The sequence below is a fragment of the Salminus brasiliensis genome, chromosome 4 (assembly GCF_030463535.1).
Source record: "Salminus brasiliensis chromosome 4, fSalBra1.hap2, whole genome shotgun sequence".
In the NCBI taxonomy this organism is placed as follows: domain Eukaryota; kingdom Metazoa; phylum Chordata; class Actinopteri; order Characiformes; family Bryconidae; genus Salminus; species Salminus brasiliensis.
Window position 1 is genome coordinate 23,803,538 of NC_132881.1, and position 23,847 is coordinate 23,827,384.

General features: G+C 42.0%; 1 protein-coding gene across 4 annotated transcripts in view; it reads right to left on the reverse strand.

Moving 5' to 3' along the window:
- LOC140554556 (KH domain-containing RNA-binding protein QKI) overlaps positions 1–23,847 on the reverse strand; it is a 119,441-nt gene that overhangs the window by 79,272 nt on the left and 16,322 nt on the right. For all 4 annotated transcript variants that reach the window (XM_072677682.1, XM_072677684.1, XM_072677683.1 and 1 more), the window contains exon 2: positions 8,813–8,955. In XM_072677682.1, coding sequence (XP_072533783.1) covers positions 8,813–8,955 — 143 coding nt within the window. The remainder of the gene's footprint in view (positions 1–8,812; positions 8,956–23,847) is intronic.

Below are 23,847 nucleotides of genomic sequence, written 5' to 3' on the forward strand. Positions count from 1 at the left end.
TTTCTACACCACTAACAAACACCCCCCAACCCCACCCCACTACAGCAGTATTAATCAACCCTGGTCCTCTGGTTTTCCCTGCTCCCAACACACCTGATCCAACTAACCAGCTGATTACCAGCCTATTATTGAGTTACAGCGGGTGTGTTAAAGCAGTAATAGGCACTGACATGTGCAGGGCAGTGGGCCTCCAAGAGCAGTGTTCAGAAATGCTTGTAAATATTGAACATATTTAATATTTACGGCCTGAAATTGAGGCAGCCGTGACTGGACTGTGAGCACATCAGAGAGGTATACACATCCCACACCACAGGGCTATCTGAGAGGATCAGTCATTTAAGACCAGCCTGAAATTGGCCATTGTCAGGAGGGATGAACAGGCTTCAAAATAGGCACAATTATCCTGTAGTGTGGCTCAGCCATTGTCCATGAACCCATACTGGTATAGCATGGTGGTTGTTGGGGCCAGTTACCTAATACTAGGGTTGAGCATCACAATCTGTCAGATTATGCTTGTAATAAACATTGAATATGAAACATAAGAACATTATAAGCTCTACATAGTATCTGTATAATTCATTCAATAGAGAGCCAGTCATTCTGCGAAAGAGGTGCAATTAGCGTTTAGTGATTTAACAATTACTAATTAAGTGTTCCTAGCAACATGATACATGAGACAATACTATTTCATAAATACTATTTCTTACATTTCTTATTTTTAATACTTTTTCATTAGTACATAGCAATTTGCACATATCGTCAATGACCATCGAATATTGATCTACAATATTACTAAATATATATACATACTTTTATCAATTTATTATGTTCAGGATAATATGTGTCCTAATTTACATTATTACATTTATATATATTTTTAAATAAAAATCTTATTTTTTGTCTAATAAGGGGTGGTGAGTGTGGTTTAACCACCCCGTCACACTAACTTCTTTTATCTATAAATAATGCCCGGTTGCTTTAAATGACATCAAAGGGGCAGTGACGTCATTTGAGCCCTTGATGCATCCAGGACACATTCTGACATTCTTTAACATTGTTTATTTGATGCTTTTTCATGTTAGACAGAGTCTGTCGAGCTCCACCCAACCACCCTGTCATGCAAAAAAAAAAAAAAATGCTTTCATGAATTTCTTTACAGTATTTATTCAAAGAAAATGACATATTTGAAAGTGCTTGGCATGTGTGCTAGGTCGGGAATTTGACACGATGAAATTTACCATCCAGTCACATCCCACCCCGTCACATTTTTATTATGAATAAGGCTCCCATGTCTGAATAAAAATGGTAATCTTAATTTAGTTATTTCTTTATGCCCGAGGTGGGAAAATATGTAGTTACTGGAGGACGAACATATAGTTCATGTTGTGAATTGTGAAAAAAAAAAGTGTTTGATGAGAAAAGTGAAAACTGCAATGTGCAAATGGCACCGTTTGATAGAAGCCAGAGACTCAAACCCCTACAGCAGGAGCATCAAAATCTCCTGCTCGTAACACACCTGTCTGCTCAAAGCACTGCGTATCACAACCTCCTATAGTGACGCGAGCACACAGGCTCCCTTGCACACGCTTGCACACATGTGATGCGGCCCGCTCCCCCGCGTCTCGCGTCCTGTCTTTCTGAGCTTGCTGAACGATGACCAAGGCCAAAGAGAGGACTGAGGCAGAATCAATCCTGTCGCGCATGCTTATAATGATTAATAATCAGTGATAGCTGCTCATCTCCGCCGCGAACGAGCGTGACCCAGAAAAGGACACTGAGGGAGGAATGATAGATGACAGCTCTTCTCTCCTGTTCGCCCGCACCCCCCACCTCCCTCCCTGTCTCTCTCTCTCTCTCCTTTCTGTCTCCAAACTCACTCCGCACCACTCTGACTACAATTAAAAGCTCTGTGCCTGCCCAGACCATGACAGGAGTATTTATAGAGCTTTCCCACTACAGAACAGAGTCTACTGTCTAACACACCCAACAGCCATGCACACACGTACACACACTCACACTAGGGCTGCACGATGACACGGGAATCATATCGGTATTGCTCAAAGCACTGTGTACACCAGCCATACTGGTATCGTATAAGTCCTATTGGTATTGATGAGATAACTGCTTTAAAAGGTATAGGAGGCTTTGATTGGTTCGCAGGGCTCTAGAGACAGCATTTCGACACCTGAAGCTGTGAAGCAGGGAAATATGTATTATTAATACATTAGAGATCAAAACTGGAGAGCAGCATATCACCACCAGCCTCTGATAGCTATGGGAATATGGGTTGGGACCTTGTGACATTGCCTGTTCCAGTGTCAATATCCACTCTGGACTACCTCAGCTGACTACCAAACTGGAGTTAAACACACATCAGAACAGACATAAAGCCAAACTCAGAGAAGTGAGCAGGTCCTAGGCTAAAAACGAACCCAGCTACAAGCTCTTCAGCTTGCTAACCACTTGGGATGTGCTGAAGTTTTCTGGCCCCCCAATCCGATCTGATCCTAGTACCTAAATACCGATCTGGTCTTTGTGTTTCTACAAATAATGCAGCCCCACAATTTAGGTAAGGCGTGCTGTTAACTAACGCTAGTAAACACCAGTAAAATCACTGTATTTTTAGTGAGCAGTTTCTATAACCAGGCAGTCTTAACTGGTGTTTGTTTAGTAGAAGCTTTTTTAAAATGACCGTTTTAGTAAGAAAGTTTTTGTAAGAAAACCGATACATTAAAAAATGCCTGGATCGACCCCAATCCCAAATCACTGGACCAGATCAGGACATCCCTACTAATCACGCACTGTGTTGAGAGATTACTTAAGAGGACACTGAGAGGACAGCAACACTATCTGGTAAAACTCAGGACTACAAAACTCAGAATTACTCAGAATTATGTTCTTATAAACAAAGCTATGCTATGCTATGCTATGTGGCTATGTCCTGTAAGCCCCTGTGCTGACATAAAGTAGTCAATAAAAGCAGAGCTTATTATTTTGTATAGAGAACCATTGCAACTCAAAGAACCATGACGATATGTAAATGGTTGTCCGGTTAAAGGATATTGGATTGGTGGAACACCGTCTGCAGATGGTCTCTCAATAGAACCTTTTAAAAAGAAAACCCTCCCCACTATCATAGAACCTTTTTTTCCTTCGGACTAAACTGCAATGTCAGTGGTGTTTCACCATTAAACATTCCAATTAGTCTTGGCTTAAGGCTTAATATGGGTCTGGGAAAGCAGCCCTGTAATACTAATCTAGGTGGACTCAGTCCATATCGCTACTGTTATAAATGTGTATGTTAGGGCTGCTCAGAGATCAGATTTAAATCTGCAATGACTGCTTAAAAAATGACCAGCATCAGACAGATGCTAATATTGGATTGGTATTTAACTGTACTGTATTACTGGTCTCTGATGAACTTCAGAAAGTCAGTGTTTGGCCAGATCTCTGTGCTGCTATAACAGCATTTCATTCATTTCTACTGCATTTCTCTGTAATGCTGATCACGACAGACGTACTTCCAGTTTTTACACTTTGCACATGCATCAGCACCGACAGACAAAAAAAAAAATAACACTCGTAATCCCCATATAACTGCATCCCTAATTCATGTCCAAGAAGATACCCCCACACACACATACAGAGACACATACACTCACATTTGTTAGAACTTCCATTCACTGTCATTTTATATATGAGTAAATATATTACCCTGATCTGAACCCTACAGTTCTAGAGTGCTACAGTGTCGCTAGTTGGTTGCTGTGGTATACCAAGTGGTTGTTTGGAGTTGCTAAGTGGTTGATAGATAGGTGCTACAGTGTTGCTGGGTGAATAAAATAGTATTTCAGGTAGTTGCTCTGGTGTTTCCTAATGGTTGCTAGGGTGTTCCTTTATGGGTGCTACAATTTTGCTCGGTGGTTGCTTTGGTATTTCAGTTGGTGGCTAGATTGGTGCTATAGTGTCGTTGGGTGGTGGCTATGTTATCCCAGGTGGTTGCTATGGAGTTACTAAGTTGGTGCTAGGCTGGTGGCAGTGGGGTTGGCTGGGTGGTACTTGTGTACTTTTGCACTTTAATATCGGTATCAGTATTGGAAAAGTAGTGACACTCGGACCACAACGCACACACATACTGGTAAATAACCACTTGGCAACACCATAGCAACTACTTGGGATACTATAGCAATTGCCTAGAGTTTAGCGTATTAGAAAACACATGCTGTTATTCTTCTGATAATAACACAGCTTGTTATTGTGCTTACTTTTGCCATATTCAGCCCTGGAGTACAGTAATTCTTGTACATCTGGTTTTATGTATAAATTGCTGTGTGTAGGCTGTTGCCTACCTATATTCTGTTGGTCCTCCCACCTGTCGGACCAAATCTGCCTTCCTGCACAACACACACACACACACCCTTTCACAAGGCAACAGTAAGTATAGATATGAGCAATCCAAATGAATGGCAACAATTACAGAGAGCAGTGATGTTCTTCTAGCTCTGTTGTCTTCCCCAGCCTAATAACACTGTTCACCAAATTGGAACGGGTGCGTGCTGCCAAGAGAGCAGCGCCGCTGCGCGAGTCTGAAGGAGCAAATTAATTTCCGTGCCGCTGCATGCCTGTCTCGGAGACGAGGCACCGGGGTGTGTATGAGTTTGTTCTCTCTCCTTTATCAGGCGGACCAGGCCACTGTTCTTCTGCCCTGATTCCCTGACCTCATCATACCCTCACATTCATCACCACTTCGCATCCACAGCTGGTTATCATCCTCTCTCGCTCTTCTTCGCTCTCTGTTTCGCGCTCTCCCTCTCTTTCCTCAGCCCTCTCCCTTTAATGTATTTTTCCCCTTCAAAGCTAGCATCCCCTTCTACCCCCTACTTGGAAATACCAATGACCACCTATGCAGAGATAATTGGAGATTCTGAACCCCCACGTACGCAAAAGGACACACAGAGGCTACGCATGCGGATGCCCAAGTGTGTGCACACACCAGCTCTTCACCCACCATTATGGTGGGATAATTCCAGGATCTTTGAAGACAATCTGTGATGGCTTTAGTGGTTAATAGCTTAGTTAATCATTTTCCAAAAGGGGGTCTCCAGCAATTAGTAGCTCTCTAGCCTGTCTTACGCTGGGGCTTTTCATAAAGTTGCCATTCAATCCGTCACGAGTACATAAACACCTAAACACACCTCTGACACACACTCTTTGACTTTATCATATTTAGCAGAGGTTAGAAATGTGTGTCCATACGCACACACACTCACCTCTTAGATCTCCTGGGAACTCTGTTCTCAGCTGGGGGTTATTTGAGGCCTATCATTTCATCTCTCATTCCTCCTAATGAACCCAAGCTCACTAATAATGATCCTTGGTGTCCTTCAACGCAGCAAGGACAGCCAGAACCTTTACACACACACACACACACACACACACACACACATCCAATGGCCTTTCGTACAGCCAGAAAACTCTCACAGCACTCAAGAGAACGAGTGAAGCTCCACTAGACGTGAACTTTTTTGCAATTCGCTGAAGAACAGAAAAGATGGATGGTGTAACACAAAGGGCAAAACAGCCTGGCAGTTTTTCAATGAACATATTTTACATCCATTACATCAGTTCAGAAAAAAGTGGGTGTTGGTGCCGAGCACTGTGACTTCTTGACCAAGTGTCTTTAAAAAATTAGACCTCTACATTAAAAGCACAGATGAATGAGCACTGTTCTTCTCCACTTTGTTTTTCAAGTATTTTTTGACATAATGTGAATCTGGCAGTTGTTTTTCATGTTGTGCCAAAAATGTCATGTTGAATGAACCAATAGACATTTTTCAAAATTACAAATATTTTTACATTAACTTAAAGTAAAATTAGTAAGTAATTAAGTAATTTTTAAGCCATTTTGGAGATAGCAAGGTTTTTGCAGTAATATCTTTCTTAAATTTAATGTAATGTATTTATGTTTTTCTTTGCTTAAAATATAACAGGATCCCTTTTAACATAATTGTTTTGTTTTAATAAAAATAATCAGAAACACTCTTGATAAAAACACTGCACACATGTTGACAATTGTTGAGCACATACTTCAAATATTTATATATTCTATACCTTCCTTTATTCTGTACCTTTATTAGTCATGAAGTAATCTATTTATGATTCATTTTGATGATTTTTTTTAAACAATAACTAATCAATAACAATCCAGGTCATTAAGCCTTTTTTCTTTTTTTTTAGGCATGTTGTTCGGCCTGTCAAAGATTTCAAAATACTGTACTGGGAAAAGACTAATTACCCACCCTTTAAAAGGCTTCATTGCCCACATTGTATTTATTTATTTAATAATGTATTTATTGATTCATTTTTGTTTCATGTCTTAAAGTGCTGATTTTCCAGTTTCTCTTCATGAGTTAGAGTTTAAAATGCTGTTTTTGTTCCTGAGCATTTAAGACATTTTTGTCTAAGACATATTTAAATGATCTCAGTTGTGGTTGGCCGCCTCGTGCTGTGCTGCATCCAGAAATAAATGGGTGGGTCTAAACTGCTGTAGACCGAATAGATAGTATGCATCTGTGACTTAGCTGATTAGGCCATTTGGCCACTACTCTGCATTTACACTGCTCCGGTGCGGCAACAGCCATAAACGCACTCCACCTCTTCAGCTGGCCGTATGTGGGCATGAACAAAGGTGTTCCTTGCATTAACCAATTGAAATCGAATCTTGCGTTTAGTCCATTTTTAATTAATAACTGCACTGATTTTCTAATAATCCAACACCAAATTTATAGATTTAAAAATGTTTGGGTTAAATAGTGTGTTTTCAGTGGAGGGCAACATCAGCTGTTTCATACTATATTCACATCCCACCAGATGTTTTTCCACTTGGATTTTGAATTTTGGAGGGACTGTTGTTGAATATAAATATGTGGGCCGTTGATCCGAGTCCCTGTAGTTCGGCAGGTATCGCTGAAACTGCCATAATGTGCTGTTCCTCCATGCTGGAATTTTTGAATGCTGAATGAACGTTTCATACACTGGACAGTTATTGTGCAAACACCGGTTATCTTCTGATTAGATAGATGCATCGTGTCAGATGAGTTAATTTGCATAAGGTTTGTCTTTGCATAAAGTTTTAGCCACAGCGCATCCTCCGGACTCATCGTGCCGGACCCATCAGGCACTGTGCGGCCATGTCTGACGGAACTGGCACTTCCCATTAAAAATGAATGGGATATGTTGGGATGCATTGACGTGCTGGAGCAGTGTAAAAACACTTTTCACGGCCATTCATTTTAACTGATGATTTTTTAATGATCAGATTTTTGAATGATCAGGCCTGAGTGACAAAGACTGAACTAGTGCGGTGCAGTATATAAGACTTTGTCCGCAGCCCATTCTGATGACAGATTTCACCATTATACTCTCCTGCTCCCGCTGACAGGTATATCCAGGCTTCCTCTCGTGGGGAATATGGGCAAATAAGCAGCCTGGCAAAACTGGGAAACTTCAGCAAAACGGAGCATCCTGATTCCAAACAGCGCTTGCGCCCCTGCTGAAGAGGCTCAATTAATGCTGCCCATGCAGGAATCAAGGAGGGACAGAACAAGTTAATTGGGATCAATCAGCTCGGAGCTGGGCGCGCTCCCCTGGGCCCGCGAGGCTTAGGCGAGCCGGATCTGACAGCGATTGCTTAAAAGATTTGTTAACCACTGGGAAGCTGGTGACGCGGGTGAGCGCGCCTGACTCAACACAAACCGGAGAGCGGAGGCACAATTCAAAGTCACCCCTATTACTGACGGATACCGAGGCAGCAAGAGAGAGGCGCAGAGGGTACAAGCTACCATTTTAGACTTTGAAAAAGACGACTACATCAAATTTCGACTACATCAATCTAAAATGATGCCATGCGTGCAGTCCACTGGGCTACGTTAATAGAATCTATTGCCTTGTGATGATAATCGGCCTTAAAAGGAGACAGAGAGGCGAAATCCTCCAGAGCAGACGCTGTAAACATTAACAAAACGGTTGAAACCCTACGAATGCTCAGGCTCACAGTAAGTGCCTATGACAAACCATCTGTTTAGTCCATAACAGATTAAATGGGCCCATAAAATGAAGAAAAACATGGTATGCAACCTCACCACTTAAGATTCTCTTAATGAAATCAATACTTTGGACGTGGGCCCATGTCCTAATGCAGGGAAAACTAGATTACATTGACTGGTAATTAAATAAGGGCAATCCTGTATGCAGCTGCACACAGTTATTTACAATTCCATTTACTTATTTATGAAGATTTAGCAAAGAGCCTGTGTATGAATATTTATTTGGAAAGTAATCTTTTATTGACATCCAGGAGCACCAGGCTTTCATTGTGTGGCATGAGCAAAACAATTTTGGGCTCTCTGGCTTGGGCTTCTATTTTCTGCATGCAGATTGGATTTCCTCAAAAATAGCAAACCAGCGAAATGCAAATAGCATACTTACACAAACTGTAATCTCCATTGATACTGTAACTGGAAGCATTATATGAGGACGCCCTACTACATTACACTCCCTGCTACCAAAATAAAGCTTACCAGATGGTTCATGGCTTGAACGTGTGCTTCTGATTTACACCAATAGCTCTTTTAAAAAAGCAGCCATTGAAAAGAGCTTATTTTTGAATTCCATGGTTTGAGTATCTCAGACTCATAGAACTTTTAACTAACCTATGGCTAACAGTTCGCACTCCATGCTCTCCATGTGAGCGCACAACATAATTCCATAGGATGTTATAAAAGTCACAGAGCTCAGGCCTGAAGATACTCACATCAGGGTATTCTTTCACTGGCACGTAGAGCTTCTCCTGGAGCTGAACGATGGGACCCACAGCATCTGGCAGCTCTGAGGTCCTCTTCTCCGTGCTGCCGTTTAACGTGTCGTTGTACATGTCCTTCCGTACCCTGCTGATCTCTGCAACGAACACAAGACACAAACACACTCTGAGTCACGGCAAACGGACTGTTGCATACACTGCCCTACATTCTTTGTTAACAGCTGATTACACTGAAAAACAAGCTCAAAACTGATAATATTTAATTACCTAAAAGTTGATTAAAAAATCAGATAGAGAGAGAGAGAGAGAGAGAGAGAGAGAGAGAGAGAGAGAGCTGGCATTGTCTCTCAGCAGCAAGGGGACTGAGAATCTACAGGACAGGCTCTCATGACCCTGCCACTGTAGATCACTCATAAAAACACACTTCTCACAGGCTGACCAGCATTTGTATTCACTTCAGTTTCAACAGCTGAACAGAGAATGTAAAAATTAGGATGAGGGGCAACAAAAAATGGTCTACTACTATAGTCCCACTGGGAGGAGTGATAATATTATTCAGCAGGTTATTGTTTAAATTTGAGTAATAATTCAAATTGGTATGTGTGAGTATGGATGGGCGATTTGCATTATTTGATTTGCAGAAATATATATATATATATATATATATATAACAAATCATAATGTTTTGTTTTTCTGACTGGATATGTTTGGACAACGAATTATATTTATTGTTAGCTGGTCAATGTTCTAGAAGTGCTAACAATATCCATAACATACTCAAACAAGCTACTTCATCATACTCTTATTAAAGACTGTCACATTGTCCAGGCATACTCATAAATAAGGTGCCGAGAAGATGAATACTGACAACTTATTATTGAGGATCTATTTACTTACTATATTTTCTATTTTAAATCTAATGAATATGTTGTATCTAGTTCCAATTTCCACATCTTATGTATGCATGTGCATTGGTATCAGTGTAATAGTAGCCTATACATCATCATAAGTATCCCTAAAAAATATCAGATGTTGGTATTGGTTTAGAACTCCCATATCCATTCTTAATTTTCTACAACCTATAGATTTACCTATGGACTTTTTAACACTACTTGGTCACATGAGCTCAAAAACCCGGGTTAAGAAGGTACTGCAGGACGTCTCCTAAAGCAAAGTGCTCCACTTTGCCTCAAGGCCTGAAAGAGAGAGCTCTCATGGCCGAGGGATACAAAGGTGCTGCAGAAGCTACCACTGTTTTTACACACCCTCTGGTTGAACTCCAGAGCTTACTCTGTACCACACTGCTGCTGTGGCTGCTGCTGCTGCTGCTGCTGAGATCAAGAAAACTAAGGAACACGGAGGAAGGCTAATCACTGTAATTACACACGATCCCTTCTGTCACTTAATGAAGGAAGCAATAACTCTCCATTTCTTGAACCAACCCAGTATTATCCCTGAGCTTAAGCAGAAGAAAGGGAACGGAGTAGGGGGTGAAGAAGCAGAAGGAGAGAAAAATGTGTGTAAGAGAGAGAGAGAGAGAGAGAGAGAGAGAGAGGGAGAGCTGCGAGGGAGGGAGTGAGGGAAGGGAGGGAGCATTCTAATAAGGTGGGAAAGATAATTAAAACCACCAACTCTGTTAATATTTCTTAAAAGACATTAAGTATCCTGGTCCCTCGCTGCCGCCGCTGCGCGTTGTGTAATTCTATTACTAGAGGATGAATTCTCTGGTGCAATTCTCAGGGGCAAACCAAGGAGGAGGGAGAGATGTAATTACAATGGGGATGGCTCGCTGCCATAGACACACTCTTGACACGCACACACACATACACACACTTAAATGCCTGCCACTTCCATGACCTCTCCAATCCATATTCCAAAGCCTCCATAAGTCCTCTTTTATTTATGAGGACGCACACAAAAAAGAGACCCGTGATTGCACAGGGTAAATACATCATCCTAAGCTTGGTAAATGGAACGGGTAGAGGTTAGTAATAGGCAATAAGGAGTACGGCCACGGTCTAATGGATGATCAAAAACAACAACGGCAACTGAAGAAGCAGCAACACACCAGCTAACCTCTCCTGATCAGATGCACGGCCTGCGCTCTCAGCCTGCCTTGGACAGGTGCTTTGGCTAAACGTCTATTAAATGGCATCTCCAGCTCATCTCAATAAATCCTGGCCTAAAAGAGCTCTTTTGATGGCCGTAAATGACGGCCGCGTTGTTATCAATGGTGATTTATCCCTACGTCGTGACACCCAAGGCCATGGCTGTGTGTGAAAAAGAGAGAGAGGGAGAGAGAGAGAGAGTGGCACTAGAAGAGAACTTCCTTTGAGAGGTGACAAGAAATATGACAGGCACATCAGGTCGGCCGCACAGCACGACGGTGCGAGCAGCCACGGCGACACATAAGGGATATCACTGCTACAGTGGTGATAGAGTGGTGAAAGGGAGTGTGAGAGTAGAAAAAGGAAGCTCGGTGCTGTATGGTGTTTCACTGTGGCCGCTTTTATGAAATCCTATTACCTGATGGAGCAGAAATGAGACTCGGCAAGTGGCGATTATTTCCATAACCAATGGCTACATCACTGAATATTCTGTTAATCCACTATTCTAAAACTTCTGTCTTCCTCAGTTTCTTTCCCCTTAAAAAAAACCCAATCATTCAAGTGCCCCAGTACAATGTTGTTGTGCCCCACTAAAATTCCTGAGGTTAAATGTTCAAGTCATCTAAAGGACATGCCACTGTATGCACTACATTTCCCATAATGCCCCACTATCTTTCCAACGCTTTCAGTCAGATCCAGTGTATTTCAGGTTTTCGCACAGAGTAATGGACGTTCATAAGTAATTAAAAGAAAGCCAGCCACAACAGACAAGGTAATGACAGCTCATAGCTATAGGTTTTTGTTAAGGCCAGTTCTAACTGTACAGCCTATCACAAATACATTGAATCAACTGAAGGTATTATTTTAACTAGCATCGCATCAGTTACTTTAGCATATGCTTTATTTATATATTAAAATTTATTATATTGGTATTATTATTTTATAATATTATTACCAACAATTTTATTAACAACATATGATTATATTATTACTATTATTAACAAGTAATATTATTTGACAAGCAGAGGGGTGACTGTGCAAGCAGAGGAGGCAGGGTTTTAACATATCTAACTCTTGCTGATGTTAACTTCAACTGATGTTTAGAAATATAGAACATACAATAACTATATATATATATATATATATATATATATAATTTTATTTTTTTCTATGCTCATACACATGATCCTCTGAGGACAGAAAGAGGCTGTATAGAAGACAAGTCCTCCCTAGCATCCAACACTGCTTAGCTCTGTTAGCTCATAAACTTGTTCACCCAATCATTATGCTCAAGAGGTCAAACTTTCTAGACTATATTGACAAAAGTACTGGGACACCTGCTCTGAAATCACTGTTGCAGATGCATTACAACACTACAGCTTGTGTAATTCCTCAAGCGGCACTATTCAGTCAACAGTTACGCAAGTGCATTTCAGTAGCTGTATTAGAAAGGGTGTGCACAAGCACTTGGACGTACAGTGTATCTGTTGTTGAGACACAATAAGGTGGACAAGTGAAGTGAAAAAATATGAGCTTATGAAACTCCCTCACATACACACGCTTCACACTTCTCCCAGATCTCCTGGGACTCCGCTCTTGGCCTGGACTTATTTGAGGCCTCTGGTTTCATTTCAAGTCTCTCCTAATGATCCCAGCCTTCCTCATAACACCCCTCTATGCTGCCTCTCCCTCTATAACAAAGATAATATTTCTAACTGTATCAGAGAATTAACCGTAGTTCTATAAATAACCAATGACAATGATCTAAAACAGCAAATCCACTCCACCCTGGCTTTAAGCTTGTTTGTATCTGCATGGTGCATACAACAGGCTGCTATTCTCCCTGGTTCCTGGCACTCGGCAGCTCGAACACAGCGGCGGTGCTGAGGATTAGCCTGCTGCATGCAGGGAACAGGATACACTGAGTCTTTCATCAGCCGTGACGCCTGTGAATGTAGCCTCATTCTCCTCACTCTCCGGGATGCCGCGGCTCCAGTTATTACACCCGCACTTAGCTGTTGCTTTTTCACCACCACTCTCTTTCCCTGTCAGATGCCATACTGCTAACGGCTAGAAGAAGCCACAATACATCCTGAGAAATACACCTTGTTTGAATACAGGCGTGGCTTATTACACACTCAGGTGTATTACTGACTAACTACAGGGACGTCTGTGCAAACTGGTGGGGCTATTCTTTGCTAATAGTAGGTAGTAATAGCACTGTCAGCCTGCTGGCTGTCCGTAGGGTGTTTAAGGTGTTCATCAGGTATTCTGATTTAAAGCTGACTGAGGTTTCTCATTCAGTTATTAATCCTAATGCACAAATACTGTGAATTATTTGATAATTATTTGGTTTTACATGTCATATGGAGTTCCACAAGGTTCTATTTTAGGGCCTATAAAATGTATGTTAAATAGGACAGTAATGTAGTTAGAAAAGGGGCAAAGCATGGCTTTACATACAGGGTCTAAAGGGTTTAAGGCCTTCTTAAGATTTAGGGTTCTGTCAACATGCCTGTGAGGGATTCTTTGAATTGTCTTTCCAGTGGACCTCTAAAATTGCCTCAAGGAACCTGTTTGAGAAATGGTTCTTTGAAAAATCTTACTAAAGGTTCTGGAAACATAAATAGTTCATTTCAATCAAAAAGAACCTACAAAAGTGATCCTAGTGGAGTCTTAATGTTGAAGAGCTTTTAGAATCTGAGGGCTTGGGGTGTAAATAGGACCGGACGGACAGTGTACTTAAGGTTGTGTTCTTTGGGCCGATTGGGGAGCGCTGTCTGACCGGTCAGACGAGGCCCCAGACCTGAGGATGATTAAACTGTCAGCAGTGATTTATGAACGACATTATTACAGCGTTTTAAAGGCGTTTTTTAGTGATTTGTCAGCTTTCTCGCCCTCCGAATTCAATCACTTTTCCTGCGCTGGCCTGCAGGGCTGGACTTGCTGCACTAGTGAGCACGCAGCAGCCACCTGCGCACATATTCCACAAAGCCCGACACAGTCACATAGACACAACACACACACACACACACACACACACAGACAAAATACACAAGACGACACACAGACACACATATACACATGCTGAACTGCTGAGTGGTACATCTACAAAGAACCCTTACACAGGTAGTATCAGCAAACCATTCGAACTAGACGACATCTGTTATGTGGTTCAGATTTTTGAACATTAGGAACTCACTGCAAAAAGTCTCTACTGTGTTTCTTCTGATCCCTGTCGATCTCTAGTGAGGCTGAGATGCTCCTGCACAGCCCAGAGAGGCCTCAATCAATACAGTCAGATTAATTTCCCTGTCACCGGGACACAATCTGCCTTGCGCATCTCCTGCGACTGGCCTCGCCTTCGTCAACATCACAAACTATTAGCCCTATCAGCTCAGAGTGAACAACTTTAACAGCCAGAAAGAGCTACCTATTCTATAAGTCTAATGCAGTCAGTAGTCCCTCTGAGCTTTTTCGAACATCTTCTGGGGGACTTCTAATGCTAATCATTGCTTTATCTCTGTCATCTTTACTCTGTTAATCTTCACTGACCTTTGAACTTTTGTACTCTTATATTTCTGTTGTAATATCACTATTCGGTGCGACCCGAAGGAGGTTATGATCCTCTTTTAACGTATTGGTTCCGCTCAGTGTTTTGTTCATATGCTCTTATGCTCTGCCTATACATTCTGACAGTGGATGGGTGGTGGCACACCAGATATTCCATGTGTTTCAATAGAGCAGTAAAGGACAATTCAGTTATGGCGCTCTGGGGTTTGAAGTTTTCTTCAACTGCAACTGCGATAACTAGTAGCATATGGAAGCGTTTCCTGTCATCTGACCCATTAGGGAGCAACAGCAAGATTGTATTTGGATAAAAGTACTACACAAAATACATTGCCATGCAAAGGTCTGGGCACCTCTGTTTAATATTTCTGTTAGTGTGAATAGTTAGGCAAGTACAAGATGGCACATTTATTTATCCATCTTCTTACAGCCTTATCCTGATATGTAGGCCTCAACAACAACAAGGTTTGTGAAAGCTCATTAAGGTCTGACACTGTTGGTAAAACTCAGAAAAACCCAGAATCCCAGATCTTTGGGATGCCTGTATCATCTTGTGCTCACTTCACTATTCACAGAAACAGACATTTTGATCGATAGTGCCCAAACTTTTGCATGCCACTGCAACAGGTAACAGAACTGTTGGGCTGACAACAGTAATCGATAATTACACATTGCTGTAGCTGATACTGATACCAGTAACCACTAGGGTTTCAACGATATGAGATTTTCACAGTATTATGGTTGTACAATATCACAGAATACAGGCTTTCTTACTTATTAGTTTTAATTATTATTATGATTATTATAGCATCATTTACACTGATCACTGAGGTGAAAAACAGGAGGTTGTTTTGGTTAAAACTAAAGTTAAAACTATTTTCTCTCTTATATTAAGATACCCCTGCACATGAAGTGGAGCTCGTTCTAACTATTTTGTATCCAGGTAATGATTATTGTCATTTTGGATTAATCTGATTATTATTGTCTACATTAATTTTCATACCACAATTTACTTAAAAATGGTATTGGACAAAATGACCTGAAGACAACCTATTTAGAGCTTTAATGAAAGTATGAACATTTCATGTTTCATTGTCTCTAATGGTGAGGTCACTCTATGAAAAGTCATTCAGTTGCAATCATTTAAAGGGTTTTCTCTGCTGTTAAACATAGTGGCATCATGACACTAAGGTGTATTATTTAGTAACTACAAAGACTTCTGTACAAACTGGTGGGCTTATTCTCTGGTAGTATGTTTGTAATAACGCTTTCAGCCAGCCGGCGGTCCCTAGACTGTTTAAGGGATTAAGAGAACACTTGGGGTAACAGTGTGACACAATGACTCTAATTGTGACATTTCTGCCTGGACAGAGAACTGAACTGGTCTTGCGTGTGTGTATGCGTGTGAGGGCTGAAGTTATTCACTATGGTCTACTGAACTAAGTTTAAAACAATGCCGGTCAAAAGTGACTCAATTTGCCCCAGTCCGAATATGATCTACATTATCTGCTGTAAATCTAATATCACATAGATAATAGTAATGATTACATTTTCTCATTATGGAGGGAATAATATAGCCCAGATATGTCATGTACCTTTAAAATGAACTGAATTAAACTGATCTGAACCTCTGTCCGTAATCTCAGTCTTCTACAGTTGTAGGATATCACACAGCCAAACCTCGGTAGCCACCGCTGCCGCCGCCGCCACCGCTGCCGCCACTGCCGCCGCTGCTCTTCAGCTGACTGCATCAAGATTACATGTGACAAATTTCTGACACCGGGGGTTATCTTAATATTAATGAAACAGCTGCTGAATCGCTGGTGCTGGGCCCAGACGAGAAGAGCCGCTCCAGCGGCGTCGGGACGGTGACATCACAGGACGTGATGGGGTGGCGGAGGGTGCCATCTTCTAAACAGAAGGCTGCATCACCTTCACTCGCTGCACAGGGAGGTCCACGCGAGCATATGGGCCGCGGGAGAAAGGATATGGGGTGAGCGAGGTGAGAGATGGAGGGAATAAAATATGAAAAGCGTCTGGGAGAGAGAGAAATGCTGCCACAAGGCTGAGCGTTAAAAGGGAGAGCCAGTGAAGCAGACAGGCAGAAAATAAAATAGGGAGGATTCAGTGACAAAAGGAAAAAAAGATAGAGAACGGATGAAGGGAAAGGGAAACTAGGTGGGATGGAGACAGGGAGAAAAGGCCACCAGATCAAAATGCAGCACAGACACAGATGCTGTAATAGATGTCCATGTTTGATGTTGAATCTGCTCGCTCTCTACTGGCAAGGTAAATGGGGTAAGTGTGGATAACGAGGATTCCAATGAAAAGGAGAAAACCAACCTGGACTGACATATGAAAACTAATGTGACCATGCAACTGCGTTGATTTGTCTGGTATATCGGTATCAGGAGGGTCTGGTATATCAGTAGCAGGGCGGTCTGATATATTGGTATAGGGTTGGTCTGCTATTTCGTTATCAGGACAGTCTGGTATATCGTTATCAGGATGGTCTGGTATATCGTTATCAGGAGGGTCTGGTATATCGTTATCAGGACGGTCTGGTATATCGGTATCAGGACGGTCTGGTATATCGGTATCAGGAGGGTCTGGTATATCGCTATTAGGACGGTCTGGTATATCGCTATCAGGAGGGTCTGGTATATCGCTATCAGGAGGGTCTGGTATATCGGTATCAGGAGGGTCTGGTATATCGTTATAAGGGCGGTCTGGTATATCGGTATCAGGGCGGCCTGGTATATTGGTATCAGGAGGGTCTGGTATATCGTTATCAGGAGGGTCTGGTATATCGCTATCAGGAGGGTCTGGTATATCGTTATCAGGACGGTCTGGTATATCGCTATCAGGACGGTCTGGTATATCGGTATCAGGAAGGTCTTGTATATCGGTATCAGGGCGGCCTGGTATATCGGTATCAGGAGGGTCTGGTATATCGTTATCAGGAGGGTCTGGTATATCGCTATCAGGAGGGTCTGGTATATCGCTATCAGGACGGTCTGGTATATCGTTATCAGGACGGTCTGGTATATCGCTATCAGGAGGGTCTGGTATATCGCTATCAGGAGGGTCTGGTATATCGCTATCAGGAGGGTCTGGTATATCGCTATCAGGAGGGTCTGGTATATCGTTATCAGGACGGTCTGGTATATCGCTATCAGGAGGGTCTGGTATATCGTTATCAGGAGGGTCTGGTATATCGTTATCAGGAGGGTCTGGTATAAGAAAACACGACAAAGACTTCAGTAATTAAAATGAATCAAACGAAATCGGATCAGGGTGAAATTTGTAATTTCACAACTCCCTAATGAATCATACCTGAACGAACTCGTTAGGTCCGAGTATTCCTCGTCTGATTAGGTAGCCACACACATGTGAGTAAAGGTAAGAGTAAAGACCTCTGTGACAGAGTGGATGAGAATCAGAGAGTTAAAGGGTGGTGAGAGAGGTTTGGGAGAGAGACGGGCGCAGAGCTGAGACGGATAGCTGGGGACAGAGTGAGAGACAGCGAGAGCTGGGGGAACTGACACCCTTCTGTGTTTGTAATTACGCAGCTCTGTCAGAGGGTGCAGGTGGGGAGGGGAGGAAAAGGGCGCAGGCTCAAACTGAGACACCATCTGGGCCTGCGCTCACTGCAGCATGATAATACTGCCCAGCCCTGCTGCTTCACCACACATACACACACACACACACACACACACACACACCTACACCAACATACACCTGCACCTACAGACCAGCATGGCTGGTAAGTTCGTAATGACTTTAATACAGTGGAGCTGTCACTACTCATTAGATTAGTAATCGAGCAGTCTGAGGATTCTTTTGACAGTTATTCAATCCAAAATAATACAAACAGGCCTAATTGAGCCTTTCAGACACTGTAAGATACTTGGAAAGGATTAAAATTCTTAAAAGCCTGTCATTTGTAAGGCCATGATTTAAGATTAAGTGATTTAATTATTGTATATTATTGTTTTATCATTGTTTACCACAGACATCGTCACTTTATACATTAAGTAAGGTTCCATCCCTATCTATTTAAATGTTAACTCTTGCCTGCACCTGTATGGGACTGTTAATGTTACACAAGCTAGCAGTGGTGTACGTTCACTTGCCATGCAGAGTTTAACACAGGAAACAAGACATGAAGCTTCTGAAGCTGGTACCAGGCGTTAAGTGGCAATCAAGACAGCTCTGGGAGGGTGATGGCTAGCATGTGCTACCCAGAGAGAGTGAGGTATGAATGGTTGTGGCCTTAGAAACAAGCATTTAAGCGTCTAAGTATCTTTTATATTATGCAAAACCTACATTCAGTCAGGTAAGAGACTTGCACAGTGACTTGCACCGTGCATTTGTAAACACAGACACACACAATCATATCCCACAGTTTCCTTCCTGTGAAGACACAACGGTAAAGGAGAACCTTCAGTACCTTCATCTTTCAGCATGCATGGAAGCTTGATTGGACAACACAATGAACTCTCTAGGACTGGGTCAGAAAAAGGAACTCTGTACCCACAATCACAGCATACCAAACATATGGTATCCTACATGAGGGTGCACAGTTCATCCAAATCGACTATCAAGTGATTACATAATCATCAAAAACCAAAAGCAGCTTACTCCAAATCTGCAGTACACCTACTTCTTCACGAGTGAGCCAGTTTCCAATTAGAAACACTTCCTCTCACTGAATGACCTTCAAAACAGCTGAAGAGATTTCTGCTGCGTTTACTGTGACTGCAGTGCCTAATGATGGACGACTGAGGAAAGTCTTTGGTGAGTGTTCTGACCAATCACAGATGTTCAAGTGAGTTGAATCAAAAAGAGGTTTCTGTGGAGCGTATTTATCACCGTTACTGCCGATTAAAAGTCACGCTCACAATATTGCACTGGTATGAACTACACCTAGAGTGTCGTGTGTGTAAAATAAAGTGAAGCTATAAACTGCATTACAACTTTGCATAGAACTTGTAATACTAGCTAGCGATGGCAGTGTAGGTGCTTGAGGTGTGGAAGGTGCACATTTACTGCATATGATGGAGTTAGCTTTGACTTGCTCTGGGAAAATTTGAACTCAAAGCCGGTATTTCTCATGAAGGGGTCTGCTAGCCTGTTAGCCATCATCTCAACTGAGAAAAGCCTTGTGTCGAACTAAACTGTTAATCATTTGTTCCTGTGGTGTTTACATTTCAGGCGAATTCTGACTCCAAACGAACAAGCATTCATACATTTTTTGCTGTTCTTCACTCTACGCTCAGTGACTGGGGTTTGATTCCTAGGCCAGGCAGCCACACCACACTACACCAACAAGAGTAGTAGCATTAGCAGTAATAGTGTCCAATGTTTTGGTACTTACTAACAAACTGCCAGAACAAAACACATCAAAAATAATTAAGTCACTAAATTATTAGGAGCTACACAAAAAAGGCTCTTGGGCAAGGCTTCTAATGCTACATTAGCCTACCTGTATAACATGATTCAATTTTAATTAGTTGTGGGTAAAACATATATACGTATATATATGTGTATATATAATTATACTTTACTATACTATAAATAGCCAGAGCGTAGAGTCAGGAAGTGCCAGAAAGGTGCTGGGAATCAGTACAAGCTTATCAGTAAAGTGTGTTAGTTTAGCTGTAAAATGATACCTATTACAAATATAGTGAACAGACCACAGGATAGTAACACTTTATTTTGAGGGTCCACTTTATACAATTACCTTGTCCATAACCCTTTAAAAGTCGAGATTTGCTGTTGTTTTAATATTCTAGCATTTTGCAAATCACTACATGTTTTTTTATTGCTGCCAACAACTGTAACTTCTAAAGGCAATCTGACGTTCACACTCCTTCTACCCTTATCTGAACCCTGAAGCTTAACCTTTACTCTGGTCCTAATTATGACCTTCACCCCACTGCCTTTTAATAATACAAAAAAAAATACATTTCTACATCTGTAAATAAATGATCAAAATACGGCTATCAAAATAAAGAGGGAGCCAGGCCAGGACAGCACTGAAATTCATCAACTGTCACACAGGAAACAAGCTGTTTCTGCCCACGGCTTCAAAGAGTCAGTACACGACCTAACCAACCAGCACAAATCTGACCTCTGAATCCCTCATCTGCAGCAGGTCAATTTGAGAATGGTTTGATGGCACAGTAAATAAACAGTGAGTCAGTAGAGAACGCAAGGCTTGGAAAACACTGTGGCAAATATAGAATCTGCCTAATGAAGGTCAACTGCCGCGCTGGTTGGCAGAGGCGAGGGACATAAAGAAGTAACACTACGCCCTGTTAAATGAGCACTGGTTTGGTACGGGGATGTGAGGGGAATACTGGCTGCAGACTGTGGATGAGCTAAAGTGGAAGCGTGGTGTGTTAGTGAAGATGGAAAGAGAGGCCTGGAATAGCAATAAGACCAAACCTGAGGCCATGTTAAGGGAAGTAGTACAACTCTGATCCGCTCCTTCCTGTGAACATAAATGTCTAGTCTTTTCAAATTAGATTGAGGCCTCTTTTAAAGCTGGGTCTAGATAGGAGTAATGGAACCGTTGCAAGAACGGTCAGATTGCAATTGGAATGGTTTTCTTTTGTTGCATCTAATGATAGCATGAGTGCCGCTCGCCAAGGCCCCCGAGAAGCAAACAGACAACTGAGACGAATGAAGATCCCATCATGAAAATGAAATGGAAGAGGAAGAGCGAAGCGGTTTAGTCTGAGAACAAGTGGAAGGTGGGATGCTCTCCTTGCATCACTGGCTCTGGCACAGACCCACTTCAATTAGCTCAGTGTGTGCAGGCAGTGGTGGTTCGCTGTGTACGAAAGCATGCGGCATGCTTCCCCTGTTGCCTGCACAGACAGATGACAACAGCATGGACGACTGCAGAGTCATCAGAGACAGTCACGCGGAGAGGGTGGCTCCATATGGAGAGAGCATATCCCATAAAGAACGTCATGCTAATGCAATACTGCCTTATGGGAGCATTTGCAAACTACAGACGTCAAATTAAAAGCAGCTTCATTAATTTGCAAGTACATGCAATCCACTTATAAATTTATAAAAATATATAAATATCTGAGGACAAGGATGTAGTCTCACTAATGCAGAACACCACTCTTATAAAACCTCCCTGGTGTTTTTTTGTGTTCATTTCCATCACCCAGCTGATGTGTTCTGAGATATATCTAATCAAGTGAATGCCTCTCATAGTAATCAAATGCTCTCCAGAAGATATCAGTATGAAATGTAACATATGTTAAAAAAAAGAAAAAACTCGCAAAAGATACGGAAGAAAGAACCGGAACACAGATTTGTTCTGGGCCTTTCACTTCATATACATGCACATTGTGACTATACATATACAGTAAAGTCATCTGAAAACACTATGAAAGCTTTACAATGCATCAGAGGGTGCTTGAGAAAAATGTGAGACCATCTGTCCAAAAATTAAGCTGAATTGAAGGTGGACCATGCAACATGACAGTGACCAAATACATTCCAGTAAATGCACCAAGGAATGGCTTAAAAGATCAAAGCCTGAATCTTACCTATTGAGATGTGTGGGGCATACATGAAAGAAATCCTTCATATATCATATAGCTGTAAGACTTCTGCATGGAGTGGATGAAACTATCAGAGCCTGGTAGACAGTTAGTAAGTTTCTAATTGAGGTTATTTCAGCCGAAAGGGGAATACCAGCTATTGAGGCATAGGGTGTTCTAAGTCAGTAGAAACTGAAACTTTTTTTTTTTCTTTTTAAATGGTAACAAAGCACAGTTATGCTACTTGTATATACTTATATATATTGTTTGAAATAAGATCAGATATTGATATGTCAATATTTCACAATACAGAACTAAGTATTTAATAGGGTGTGCCATTTGTTTCACATGATATGTGAATTTGATGGTGTGGGGTGTCCTCTTTTCAATAGCCTATTTTTCACTGTAGGGCTGAATAGTTCTGATTACGCATACAAGCCATTCCAGTGGCATTTCCACTTGGACATGGTTTTACATTGAAACCATTTTGGATAGTGTAACAGCATAGTTCTTCACTGAAAGGCTTTGTATTTGTAGATCTCTCAATACCTTCATCCCAAAACTGTCTAAAAATTACTCATATTAATTCACGCTCACACTCCCTTCACTGTTGCCTAGCCATGATTTACCAGGAAAACCGATACCAGCGAAAAAGAAACCATAAACAGTCATATGAGTCCAAGATGTCACGGAATGACACAATGTGAATGCCTTGCCGTTTTTCAGTACAGTGGAAAAGAGGCTAATGGTGCATATAAAGACTATTTTATTACTAACAGCACCTCTGCTCCCTGGTGAATCCTGAATGCGTACGTGAGTGAGTGGGTTACAAGTCAGGTCCATGAGGTGCTTTGCATCTAAAACCTGAGTAGATAATGCTCACTTCAGTCCAGCCTCGTAATCGGCCCTAATGAATATCACACAGTTACTTTTTTAACACTCAGGTCCATTGCCTTGTTCCCCAGAGAATTTGTAATGATGCATAAACCCCAGATCTGTCCTCCTGCTCCTGTTGTGCGTAATGATTCCAGGCCTATAAAAAGTGCAAGGCAGCATCTTCCCTCTGCTCCAATGTCCTGGTTGCTAAATACAGTTAGGGGAAGGGGCTTATACCATCAGAGAAAAAAAGACAGCCATGGGCCTTAAAGCAACTCCAGCATCTGCATGTGCTGCTTAGGCACATTTAGAGTGTGTGTGTGTGGATGTATATGTGTGTGTGTGTGTGTGCATGTGTATGCTTGTGCTTAGCTTCCTCTCAACACTTGCTGCCTCAGGAGGTGCTGACACAAAAGAAAATGATGATTCTCTGTGGTGAGGCTCTAATAGGCGCCAGGAGAGATATTGTGCCGGGCTGCACACGGAGGCCAGCATATGGGCTACTCTGTCACCCAAGCACACGTCAGAATGCCTCCAGGCTCTGCTGCCAGGCCCTCCGTACACACCTCGGCTTAAGGCACACAAACGCATACACACACACACACACACACACACAGCACGTAGAGCGGATCAGGACATCAGCAAGAGGCAATGATCCACTGTGATACAGGTGCACACACAGGGAGAGGGAATGAGACGAGATGAGAAGTTTCACAAGTGGCAAAGTCGAGCCGGCATGCTGCTGAAATATTTCCGGAAGAATGATTTGAAGCTGGGACAAAGAAAGCACACTCCAAGGACTGGAGAGAAAAAAAGAATGTCTCCTGTCATAGCTGGTGTCAGAATCGTGTGGCACTCTGTTGGCTACGGGTGTAATGGTACGCAGAAGTCACGGTTCGGTTCG